The sequence below is a fragment of the Nyctereutes procyonoides genome, unplaced genomic scaffold, assembly GCF_905146905.1.
Source record: "Nyctereutes procyonoides isolate TBG_1078 unplaced genomic scaffold, NYPRO_anot_genome, whole genome shotgun sequence".
NCBI classification, from domain to species: Eukaryota; Metazoa; Chordata; class Mammalia; order Carnivora; family Canidae; genus Nyctereutes; species Nyctereutes procyonoides.
In genome coordinates this window covers 16773241-16786203 of record NW_026575137.1, presented here as the reverse complement: position 1 = coordinate 16786203, position 12963 = coordinate 16773241, and the positions used below count along the sequence as shown (strand labels likewise).

Sequence of the window (12963 nt, the reverse complement as noted above, 5' to 3'; positions counted from 1 at the left end):
GTTGTTGAGGTTATGAGAAAGGCTTTCAACCCATGTGTGTAGGTTACCTTTAAATAAGAAAGAAGGGTACTTCTCTGAGATGAAGGTGGGGAGGACGGGAGGAGAATGGTGTTTTTTCATTACCTAAATCAAGAAAACTAGGAGTATTCAGCAAGCTTGTGCTTTTCTGAGTAGGAGGTGAAGTTGGGGACAGAGTAATCATAGTTGAATTTGAGTGAGCACTTATTGGTGCTGGGCTCTGTCCTGTGTACTTTATAAATGTTAACTGTCTTTGTTTGGTTTTTATCTTCTACTCCTTAGAGGTGAAGAAAGGGGGTTCAGGGAAGTTATAAAACTTAATCCAAAGTTACATACTTGATAAGTACTGGATCCTGGCTTGGAGCTCACTTGGTCTGATCCCATCATCCTTTAACCAAAGGAAGGTGAAGGAGGTGTGAGATAGGTTTTGATGTAGCAAGCAGCCTTGGAGGGAGTAGATGAGGGTTTTCAGACACCTGTGGTGAAGGGGAAGACAGGAATTTTACTGACTTGGAGAATTTCAAATTTGGTCTCCTATCCTTCTGTGGAATGACTTGAAAATAGGGCTGGCTGATCATGGTAAAATAGAAGATTAAATAAAATGTGTGTTCCTTTGGTACACTTCTGCAGCATGACCTGTTGTTACATTGTAAATCGTGGCTGACATTATAGGCTTTAGCTGAGTGCTATAACCCATCTGACCAAATAATATTAGAATTTGACAGAAAAGCAAAAATGTCACCATTCGTTTAGCATACTTCAGAACCAGAATTCCAAAGAGAAGCAGTGTATAGACAAGTAGCAAAAGTACAACCAAAAATCTCTTTTTGGCAGGTTTTGCTGTGTGATTTCTGAATAGCTTCACCACTCTGATCATATTAACATTATGTTAAGAATTATTATTGATATTCATTTACATTTATTGACCAAGATTTTTATAATTTAATTGCATTGAAATCCTGGCATATGCATTACTTTAAAACTAAATGAACTTTTGCTTTAAAAAAAAAAATGTAGACCTTTGTTTCAGGAGCTTGGAAGAGCCTAGAGGGAAGCAATCTTCTGTCTTGAGGCTTGACTCTCCCAGCTTCAGCTTCTTATTCTTTTTTCTTGATTTATTTGGCAATTTATTGAGCACTGTTCTAAGAAGTGGGGATACAGTGGTGGATAGGCAGAGCTTATATTCAAGTGACTAGACTATCAGTGAGTAATACAGTATGTCAGATTGTGAAATGCAATCACCTAAAAATAAGTAGAGTAAGCAGATGGCATATGAAAGTGTTGGTTTTTATAGGTAGTGTGGTGAGAGGTCTCATTTGAGCAGACTTGATTAAGGAGAGGGATTGAGTCACCTAAGAAACAGTGCAAGAGAACAGCAGAGACATGGCAGGATCCTACAGGTATGGTAGAAGGCTTATGTGACTGGAGGACAGTTAAGTGAGTTCAGAAGGGAGCCAGGGCCACATTATGGAGCGCTTTGCAGTCTGTGCTGAGACTTTGCATAGCTGTGATTTATATGTTCACAGAATTAATCCAGATTTGATGAAGTGATTAAAAGTATTAGGTTTGGCAGTTGTCATATTTATACTCTAGTATTATTTTTTACTTTATAGGATGGAACAAAATTCATCTGTATTGGGGCTCTATATTCTGAGCTTTTGGCTGTCAGCAGTAAAGGGGAACTTTATCAGTGGAAGTGGAGTGAATCTGAGCCTTACAGAAATGCACAGGTATTTTATCATATTAAACTTGCATTGAATAGCTTTACGTATTGACACACAAAATGGTAATCATTTTTCTTATGCTTTCAAAGAATCCTTCACTGCATCATCCACGAGCAACATTTTTGGGGCTAACCAATGAAAAGATAGTCCTGCTGTCTGCAAATAGCATAAGAGCAACTGTAGCTACAGAAAATAACAAGGTACGGAACACTGCATTGATTGAGAAAGATTTTATGCTTAAATTCTTGATTTTCTTCCTCTCCTTGCCCCGTTTCCGTCTTTTCATGTTTTGTCTAACTAGATCCACAAACACAAAACATCTTAAACCTAAAGAGAGTAATCCAATGTCTAATCTTTTTGTTGCTAGTTTGTCCCTCTATGACAATCCAGCTTTTAGAGGAGATTTTTCCTTTAAGGGAAGGAAACAATATTCAAGATAAGGCCTGACAAAAGAGTTGCTATTGAAAAGCTGGAAGGAGATGGATTTGGAACAGATGGGTTATTATACCTTGGGTTATCAGTTTGGCTTTTGAGTCACTAAATTCTTCTGAAAATTGTTGAAGCAAATGTTTAATTTTGATTAATTTCCTAGAAATGGCTTTAGACATTCATTTCTATTACTGCTACTTTGATTTATTTTTGTGAGGAAAATATTTTAGGTTGTAGTCTTAATTAAGAACCTTTTCTGAATTACTTTATAGGCATTTTAAAATTGCAGTCCATACAGTATATTTTCCTAGTTTTGACCACAATCCTTTTTGAAAGACTATTTGTTTTTTATTCATTTAAGCCTCTATTATTTTACCCTTTAGGTTGCTACATGGGTGGATGAAACTTTAAGTTCTGTGGCTTCTAAATTAGAGCATACTGCACAGACTTACTCAGAACTTCAGGGTGAAAGGATTGTGTCTTTACATTGCTGTGCCCTTTACACCTGTGCCCAGCTAGAGAACAATTTATATTGGTGGTGAGTATTACAAGGAGGGGGAGTTCTTTATCAGTGAATGCTTTTAGGTACATAGATAAGTCTTTGAGTAGTGGAATACCAACATGAGAAAGTTGGCCAAAAATTGTAAAAGATAATGCTTTACAGGGAGGGAAATTCCACTTTGGAGCAAAGTAATATTTTTTAAAAAGGACACCTTAAAAAACATTATAAAAGTAATGCATACTTAGTGACTATATAATTATGGAATTAAAAATAAAATAAAGTAGAAGTGTACATCACCCACCATCCTATAATCTAAAGATAGCTATTGTTAGCATTTGGGAGTATGTAAATCTTATTTTCCTAAACGTAAATGTGTGCTTTGCTTTTACATAATTGGAAGCATAGGCTATAGGGTGTCTTTTTTATGCCTTTTTTCATTCAACAGCATTGCTTAAAATATAATTTTAGGGACACCTGGGTGGCTCATTGGTTGAGTGCGGGCGTGATCTTCGCTTCAGGGCATGATCCCGGCGTCCTGGGATCAAGTCCCGCATCTGGCTCCTCACAGGGAGACTGCTTCTCCCTCTGCCTCTCTCTCTGTGTCTCATGAATGAGTAAATAAAATCTTTAAAAAATTTTTTTTAAGGTTATTAAAGTATTTCATTGGATGAATATTCTGTGCCTTCCTTAGTTATTCCTTTACTGTTAGAGACTAAATGTATTTTCTGTTATGTTTTAAGGCATTAAGGTAAATTTGCATTGGCAGAAATCTTATATAAGGGAATCTACTAATGAAATATAGTTATTTGGCAGAAAATTTTGAGTGATCAGTTAACCATAAATTTTAATCCCTAAAGGTTTAATAAGAATGGATCCAGTTATGTATTAAACCTCTGATCAAGTTATGATTAAGAATAAGTTACACATGTTAATACTACTATTCTGAAGCAAAAATACTGTAATATGTGTAATTTCAGATTTATTTAGTAGGCTTCTTTGCTGCTTGCTTCACCAATTTATACCTTTTCTTTTCAGGGGTGTAGTCCCTTTTAGTCAAAGAAAAAAAATGTTGGAGAAAGCTAGAGCAAAAAATAAAAAGCCCAAATCTAGTGCTGGTATTTCTTCAATGCCAAACATCACTGTTGGTACCCAGGTAAGTGATTAGAATGAAGCCTGTCGTAAGGAACATTGTTTCTCTTCAAAATTGCTTTCTTCCTGTGTAAGCAGTTTTACAAATGAAAGTCATCCCAAGACTGGATTCCAGTACCTTGTATGTGCTCTTTATTCAGTAGTGGAGTAACAGAGATTCTGCCCTCGTGTTGGTAGGTTCTCAGATTTGCCTAATTTTAAGAATCACTTGGTACTTAAATGCAGAGCCTGGAGCTCCTTACCTGAAACATTCCTTCAGTTTGAGAGTATGGCCCAAGTATCGTAGTGTCTAACAAACATCCCAGGTGATAAACAGCCAGGCAATTTGAAAGATGCTGCTCTTGGGGATGTTGTCAGCACAAGGCATGAGGCTTCATCAGATCCCTGTTTCTACTGGTTTTTCTTGACTCTGAGATGGTTTTAGGCTCCTTATAGATAAGTAATTTTTCTCATACCTCAGTGGATCAAAGTGTGGTTCAAGAACTACTGATTTCTCCATTCTTTCAGGAAATCAGCAGTCTTTTCTCTTCTGTTTACATATCTGTGTGAAGCTGAATTGTCTTTGTAACACTTGAGTCAAAAGTAATGTATCACAACAACTAGAATGCAGAAGCTGACATGGGAATGTCTTCTGTTAAAACAGACATTGAGAGATTTGCAAAAATGTAAACAATGCTACTTTTCTTGCTATTCTTTTTAAAGATGTAGTTATGTTTCATAAAATTGTTTATATTAACTTGGGGCTCATTATTGTTAAACATTTAAAAATTTCTCAGTATTAATCATACATTAAATACAAACTAGAGGGATCCCTGGGTGGCGCAGCAATTTGGCGCCTGCCTTTGGCCCAGGGCGCGATCCTGGAGACTCGGGATAGAATCCCACGTCGGGCTCCCGGTGCATGGAGCCTGCTTCTCCCTCTGCCTGTGTCTCTGCCTTTCTCTCTCTCTCTCTCTCTCTCTCTCTCTCTCTCTCTCTCTCTCTCTGTGTGTGTGTGTGTGTGTGTGACTATCATAAATAAAAATTTTAAAAAAATACAAGCTAGATAGGACCCAAATAAGAGATTTTGGGGTCCTCAGTAAAATATATATATATATTTATTTATTCATGAGAGACAGAGAGAGAGAGAGAGGCAGAAACACAGGCAGTGGGAGAAGCAGGCTCCATTGCAGGGAGCCCAGCGTGGGAGTCGATCCTGGGTCTCCAGGATCACGCCCTGGGCCGAAGGCAGTGTTAAACCACTGAGCCAGCCACCCGGGCTTACCCTTCAGTAATATTTAATAGGGAAAAAGGGTTCTGAGACCAAAAGAGTTTGAGAACTGTTGTTGTACTTCATTCATTAGACTCTCTAGAAGTTTATCTTCATGATAAAACTTGACGTATATATTCATTACAGCAAATGTTGCAATAAGTGTTTAAGGGCCTTAAAATCCCTACCACTTAGCAAATGGTTTTTATTACACAATGTGGTGCTAATTTTGTCATCATGCACTTTCTCCTTCAGTTGTTTTTTTCTCATCACAAGATGGTATTACTTAGATTCCCTAGGTCTTAAAAAATAGTCACCACTTTAACTGTTAACTTTTCTACAAAATCCAGCTTAAATGTATCCATTTTTTGTTTATGGCTCTTTTTTTTTTTTTTGTCTTGTTCTGACTTCTTTGTTGGCCTCCTAACTAGGAAGTTTTCAGTGATTACCCACTATTTTGAATATTATTGTTCAGACTTCTTTATTTATGTCATTTGCTTTGGACACATCTCACTCTTCAGGGAGCTCCTTTTTCCTGTTAGTCCAAATACTGATTTCGATGTTCTCAAAGTTCCTTATTCACTGGAGTCAGATATTAGCAGGATATCCTACCTAGCATTTGCTTTATTAGCTTGTAGGATGTAATAACTATAGACAGGGAATGTAGAAAAAAATACTTTAAAGATGCACTGAAAAAAGTTCTAAACAAAATAGCTTTGAGGGCACATGGAAGGCTCACTGGTTGAATATCTGCCTTTGGCTCAGGTAGTAATCCTGGGGTTCTGGGATCCAGTCCTGCAACGGGCTCCCTCTGGGGAGCCTGCTTCTCCCTCTGCCTATATCTTTGCCTCTTTCTGTGTGTCTCTCATGAATAAATAAATAAAATCTTTTTTTAAAAAAATAGCTTTGCACTAAATTGCTGAGAGATATGTATTAACATATTTTGGTTATAGAACTAAGATTTTGTTTTAAAGCTGTAGAAACCTAGAGATTAAAGTCAGTCACAGCCACAGAACAAGGAAAGTGTTCATGTTTTAACTTTTGATCACTTAGAGTTTTCAACTATCTCCACTCTCATAATTGTTGAGAGTGCTGTATTTAGCAGTTATTCATTGACATTTCTTGTTATATGCTGGACACTGAATACATACCTCTTTGTAAGGTGCATTTATTTTTTTATAAGAAGACAATAAATTATCTTCTAATATAATGCCTTATCACATTTCTCCTTAAAATATAGCCTTCTTTCCTATTGATCCTCTTTCAGGCTTTAAGCTTTCACCAGTCTTCTGAAAATTTGTGGATGAAACTTCCCTTTATGTCACACTAAGCGAGACATACCTTTTTCAAGAAGTCAGCTCTTAGTGAGCTATTCATTCTATGCCATAGGTATTATATTTTGTGACACACAACTGTTTGATGGAACTGCAACTCTGCTCCACTATTTCCAGTTTTGATACTACTTAAATATATCACCTTCTTCTGTGTCACTACAGTTAATTATAAACCACCAAACACATGATCTTCAAATATGCCACTGTCAAGTACAACATAGTCATTAGTTACTGGATGACTGAACAGAATGTCAGTGAGTTTGAGCAATTGAAGAAATCCAAAGAGATTTCCAGAAATCATGTTTATCTCTCATTTGAACCTATTGTTAGTATGTTTGACGGTGCCACCTGGCAGGTTATTAGTTTCAGTGTATGACCTGAGGGTTCTCCTTGGCAGTGAGAAGTTTTAGGTTATTCAGTTCTGAACTCAGTTAACTTCTAACACTGATGTTAACATACTCTTTTTTTTTTTTATTAATGTAAGAAAAAACATACTATCCAGAGAAGCTTCTGGTTTGTAGAAAACTGCAGTCTTCTGGAGGAAAGAAGTACCCATAGAGATGAAATTATAGAGCCCTGTATACTATATAGCATCATGAATTAGGAAAGTAAAATTCTAAGAAACTGACAAAAAGTGTAATTGTTTTGTTCCAATTTTATTTTTTTAATGACAGTCTTTTAAAAAAATTTCTTCTCTGCTGTTTCATTCTATTATAGAATGGTCAGGATATTTGTTATATGAAATTTGTTTTGTTGCATGAAATGTTAGTTATTTTTTAGCAAATATGCTCAAATTATTGCGCCTTAATTTTGGGAACAAAAAAAAAACAAAAAAAATTTTGGGAACAAATTCTTGGTGGAGACTTTTTGTTTTGTTGGGTTTTTTTAATTTATTTTTTGTTTTTGATGGAGACCTTTAAGACAATGCTTTATCAGCCTTATTGTTAATGTAAGATTGTTTTTGGAAAACCTAAGAAACAATACTTTTATTTCATACATTTGAAGCAACTATGCATTTTAAAATTTTGTCATCTTGATGGTGATGTTTATTTTGTTTGCTAGGTATGCTTAAGAAATAATCCTCTTTATCATGCTGGAGCAGTTGCATTTTCAATTAGTGCTGGAATTCCTAAAGTTGGTGTCTTAATGGAGTCAGTTTGGAATATGAATGATAGCTGTAGATTTCAACTTAGATCTCCTGAGAGCTTGAAAAGCATGGACAAAGCTAGCAAAACTACTGAAGCTAAGTAAGTACTATAGTCTAATCATGGTTTTATACCAGTTTCTAGTTTGCTCTGTATATGAGGGGTTGGGGTGGTGGTAGAGGTAGCCAAGGTGACTTAGTGGTACACAGAAACACAGAAAAGTGCTCTGTGGTGGGTCTCATGAGGATGTCTATTGCAGCTTGGTTAATATTTGTGTAGTTTAGTTGTTCTTGATGTTCAGCAGCTGGAATTACCATGTAGAATTTTCTTTTGGTGTCTTTGTTTTGTCATTAGAGTATGTCCTTTGCCATTGTGTGGCAGATAAAATGTGTTCAGCCTTACCTATATCAGGCCAACTTTACCCTCCTCTCTCCCTATGTAATCATCTTAATTTCTATCTAATGTCTTATCTGCATCTTGATCCTTAGAAGGATTTTACAAGTTAATGTGTTAGGGAGGGAAATTCTATAAAGGATTTGTAAACTCTTCGGTTGGAAGGGTATGTGAACAGAAACACTGCAGAATTGTCTGGAGCCCATACACAGAAGCTGGCTTATTGTTTGGGAGCCAGATACATAGATCTTAACATTTGTGTCTACTTATCTTTAAAAATATTTATATGTAATGTAATGTGGTTATTTGATACATGAACTCTGAAAAACTTTAATAAAGTTTATAAATAACTTTTTTTCCTAATGTTATAAAAATACATGACCATTATAGAAACATGGATAAGTAATATATTTCAGAAATAACATTTTAAATATTTTGGTGTATCTTAAAAAAAATGTATACAGGCTTTGAGAAGAGATGATAGGGATTATACTATGGATTCATAATGTGCTGAAATTTTTTTGTTTGCTCTAATGAATGTAATGATTGTAAATTTGCTATCTTTATTCCTGCTTTTCCTCTTAATGCTAAAAATGCGAATTCAAATTCAGAAAATACAAGGATTATTGTTAAATAAGTTAAAAATAATCTTTAATAAACCAAAGCTATTGTAACTTATGCCACGTTAAGGCTTCTTGCTTTGTATGTAGTGTTCTCTCCCCCTCTCTTGTTTTATCAAATAGATTTATAGACTTCGTCTCTAATTACATTGATTTTTAATCCTGTAAGTAAAAGTGACAAAACACATTTTCATTCTTAATGAGACTTTGTAAAGAATGATGGAAATATTTTTGATGTACACAAATACAAATGAGTTTAAAATAGAATATGCTATTAAAATCATGTAATTTGTGAAGTTTTTCAAGCTTCCTTGAAACTTGCCATCTTTATTAATAAACTTAGTATAAGAGCTTAGTGAAATCAAATGTTAAGAATATGGTCATTTTCATATGAACAGACTCTTCTGTACTAAGTCATTTATATGCATTCACTTTAAAGGCGTATCAGTGATTAATCAGTATCGGTCTCTTTCCACCATCACAAGTTTTGCAGAGCAGCTGTGAATGAGTGTTCATGTGTGCTTGTACTGACCATTTTGCCAAGATGGTGGTGAAAATAATATTTGTTTTCTGTGGACTATTTCTAAACTCAAGTGAAATTTCCTGGTGTAGGTAGTAGGAGATGAGGGTTTTTTGTTTTGTTTTGTTTTTGTTTTTTGGTATTTCTTTGGGGAGATGAGGGGGGTTAAGATGATGGCCTTAATTATAAAATATACCAGAATGATCTATATATAACAAATTTCTTAGAAATAGGTGACTTTTCTGATAACTAACTTCTGTCATTTAATGACTAAAAATATTTGTTTTTTTACCATCTGTAGAATATTATGTCGTTGCTGACTGTAGTTATCATCTTAGGTGTAGTTAATGAAATAACTCAGTGCAAAGGGATAGTTTATGAATTCTGTAATTTTTCATTTAGGTTTTAACAGATGATGGTTCATCACCATATGGTTCAGGAATAAATTTTTGTAAATCATTGTGAGTAGAGTTCCTTCTTTGAACTCTAAGAAATTGGGATCCCTGGGTGGCGCAGCGGTTTAGCGCCTGCCTTTGGCCCAGGGCGCGATCCTGGAGACCCGGGATCGGGTCCCACGTCGGGCTCCCGGTGCATGGAGCCTGCTTCTCCCTCTGCCTATGTCTCTGCCTCTCTCTCTCTCTCTCTATCATAAAAAAAAAAAAAAAAGAACTCTAAGAAATTAATGATCTAGTTGGCATTTTATATTTCCCTTTACCATTTTCTCACTTAAACTGCTATGTCCAAGTCAGGGTTCACTGAAGTGAGAAGCTTATTTATTTGCTCAAGAGGCTTAGGCTAAATTGAGTGTAGTTTTTGTTGCTATTCTTAGATAAGGCTTATCTGAATCATTGTTCCATGTTGTTGATAGATATCGCGTATTTTTCTTTCCATTCTTTTAAAACATTATTAAGAATTTGAAGTATGCACTGTGTACCTTTTTCCCTATCTTGAAATAGACTACTTTTTACAAGTTTTTAAGATTTCATTCCTTTATAAGCATAAACTTGAGTCTTAACAATCATCTGACAAGTTCCTAATATTTCATTTTCCTAATACTGAGGAGACTCTCATTTCTATCTCAGGCCTGAAAGTAAGCAGGAACCAGTGAAAACAGAAATGGGTCCCCCACCATCTCCAGCATCCACATGCAGCGATGCGTCCTCAATTGCCAGCAGTGCATCAATGCCATATAGTAAGTTTTATGTGTAGTGTATATTGGTCAAAATAAGGTCCCAGGCAGACAGCCGTATTCACTCTGTTTATGATTTGAGGCAACTCCTACCATTTTTAATATCTTTTCATGTAAATTGCATTTCTATCAGTTTGATTTGTGTGTATGTGTGTGTAGCTTTATTTAAATGAAAAAAAATGGTATTTACAGTGTTGCTATTCTCTTGTTTTTGAAAACAGTTTCTTATAACTTGTAAAATGTTTTGCAGTAATGGGAAATAACTGCCACTAATTAGAATATCTGTCCACCTTTGTTGAGACTGTTTTATTACAAATTGGTTATGGCTTGGTCGGAATTTATAGAATCTATGAACCTAGACTCACTACTGCACCTTAGGTTAAAAGAGTTTTTTTGTAAGGTCCTCAAAATAAATTTAGTTTACAATGTATTTGCTTTCACATAAGGAAACTGAGAGTTAGACTTTATCAACAGTTATGTGATAGTCTTAAGAATAGCCTAACAGATTTTTAAATTTTATTTTATTAATTAAGAATAGCCTAACATATTTTTAAATTTTATTAATTAATTTATTTTCTAAAGATATTATTTATGAGTACATGAGAGACACACACAGAGAGAGGCAGAGACATAGGAAGTGGGAGAAGCAGGCTTCCTGCAGGGAGCCTGATGCAGGACTGGATCCAGGACCCCTCCCCAGGATCATGACCGGAGCCAGAGGCATGCTCAGCCACTGAGCCACTCATGTGTCCCCAGATCTCTTATTTTATTTTATTTTATTTTATTTTATTTTATTTTATTTTATTATTTTATTTTATTTTATTTTATTTTATTTTATTTTATTTTATTTTATTTTATTTTATTATTTTATTTTATTATTTTTTCAGATCTTTTATTTTAAACCTTGGTCAGAAAGTTCTAATTATAAGGGTTCAAAGTAAATTTTTTATTTCTTCTTTGTGGTGTTTGCAGTAGCGTTAGCATCATTAGTCATTAACAGATACAGTTATTTTTCTCTATGAAGTCATTTGAAGAAGTTGGTCATAAAACATCATAAAGCAGTAGTTCACAGAATTGTTATATAGATATCTCAGTTATGTATCCCTTTACAGATTATCTTTTTTCATATATTTAGATGAAATCTATAAAGTCTTTTTTACATTTTCTTTTTGGTACTTACCATTTTGTTGTTGTCTAAGAACGACGACGGTCCACCCCTGCCCCGAAAGAGGAGGAAAAGGTGAACGAAGAGCAGTGGTCTCTTCGGGAAGTCGTTTTTGTGGAAGATGTTAAGAATGTTCCTGTTGGCAAGGTTTGTTCAAAATATCTAAGAATTAATACTACCAGAACTAGAACAGTATTGGTTATCCAAGAATTTATGGTTGGTGAGTGTACAGCCCTTTCCTCAAAGTTGCCCTGTTTATCACTTTCAGTGAGTCCTTAGCCTCTTGTAGATATCTTCTTTGTCCCTGAAGATGAACGACTATGAGACTTCTTCTTGAACATTTATGGTGATATGTTCTTTTTAAAAAAGTTATTTTAGAATAATTTTAGAGTTGCTGAAAAGTTGCAAAAGAGATTATATATTATATATTTTGAAATTATATTCCTTTTTGATACAGTCCATTCTTTGTAACTATTAGAATTATTAGTTCTGAAGGAGAGATCATCTTCCATAACATTTAAAAACTTCAACATTTAAAAATCTTACTGTCTTCAAGTCACCTTCTAGTTTCTTTTCCCTTCTTTATGGAGAGGGTCTCACTTCCTAAGAAAACAAGTGGGTAGAGTCCATCAGCTGGAATGTCATTAATTTCATCTTTCCCTCCACACATATTGAAAAATAAAATGTATCTCTAGCTGCAGAATATCTGCAAAGTAAAATGATTTTTCTGATTGCTCATTTGTTTCTGAAATTGATGGTCTTTCATTTGTACTTAAGGGAAAGAGTAGATATGCCGCACCCTTTAATTTACAAAGGCCTTTCTCATACACTATTCCATTTGATTCTCAAAATAGAGCTATAGTTTATGGGCAAGTGTTTCCTCTGAGAAGATCACACTGACTCAAAATCAGAAACAGCAAGTAGCAGAGGTAGGACTCGAGTATTCTGGTTTTAAGTTCTGTCTTTCTGTATATTGCTGACTCTACCTATGTTGTCCAAAATGGTAGCCACTAATTATATATGTGGCTAGTTAATTTTACTAAAATTAAATAATGTAAAAAAAAAAAGTCAGCTCTTCAGTCACATTAGCTCTATTTCAGGTGCTGATTAGCCACTTATACCTAATAGCTACCATATTGGGCAGTGCAGATATAGAACATTACCATCATGTTGTAAGTTCTTTCATACAGCAGGGCTCTGAACTAATAGAAGAGGAAGGATAGAAGAATTTCAAGGGTTATACTTCATTTTTTCAGCTGATTGCTAAATGCCACTGGCTCTAAGTGCTGGCTGTATGGGTCAGTTGTTCTCTAGAAAATAAGCCTCAAATATAGAAACCAACAGCAAAGCTTTGGTGAGTCTGTTTAGGTTATTATTTTTTTTCCACTTCAGGTTAATTTTATAACTTTGTGATCATTAGAGAAATATAAGAAATTAAATGCCTTCAGTGATAAATAAGTTCAATGGGTATAATTTGCTTATTGATTTCACAGTAAGTTGGTATTAACATTCAGCATATTTGCCTA

The 12963-nt window shown here is 34.9% G+C and overlaps 1 protein-coding gene across 6 annotated transcripts in view; it reads left to right on the top strand.

The window, feature by feature from the left end:
- Positions 1-12963, top strand: part of UBR5 (ubiquitin protein ligase E3 component n-recognin 5) — a 133642-nt gene that overhangs the window by 64815 nt on the left and 55864 nt on the right. For all 6 annotated transcript variants that reach the window (XM_055303311.1, XM_055303310.1, XM_055303313.1 and 3 more), the window contains exons 10-16: positions 1632-1748; positions 1832-1942; positions 2555-2709; positions 3709-3826; positions 7468-7652; positions 10166-10275; positions 11472-11584. In XM_055303311.1, coding sequence (XP_055159286.1) covers positions 1632-1748; positions 1832-1942; positions 2555-2709; positions 3709-3826; positions 7468-7652; positions 10166-10275; positions 11472-11584 — 909 coding nt within the window. The remainder of the gene's footprint in view (positions 1-1631; positions 1749-1831; positions 1943-2554; positions 2710-3708; positions 3827-7467; positions 7653-10165; positions 10276-11471; positions 11585-12963) is intronic.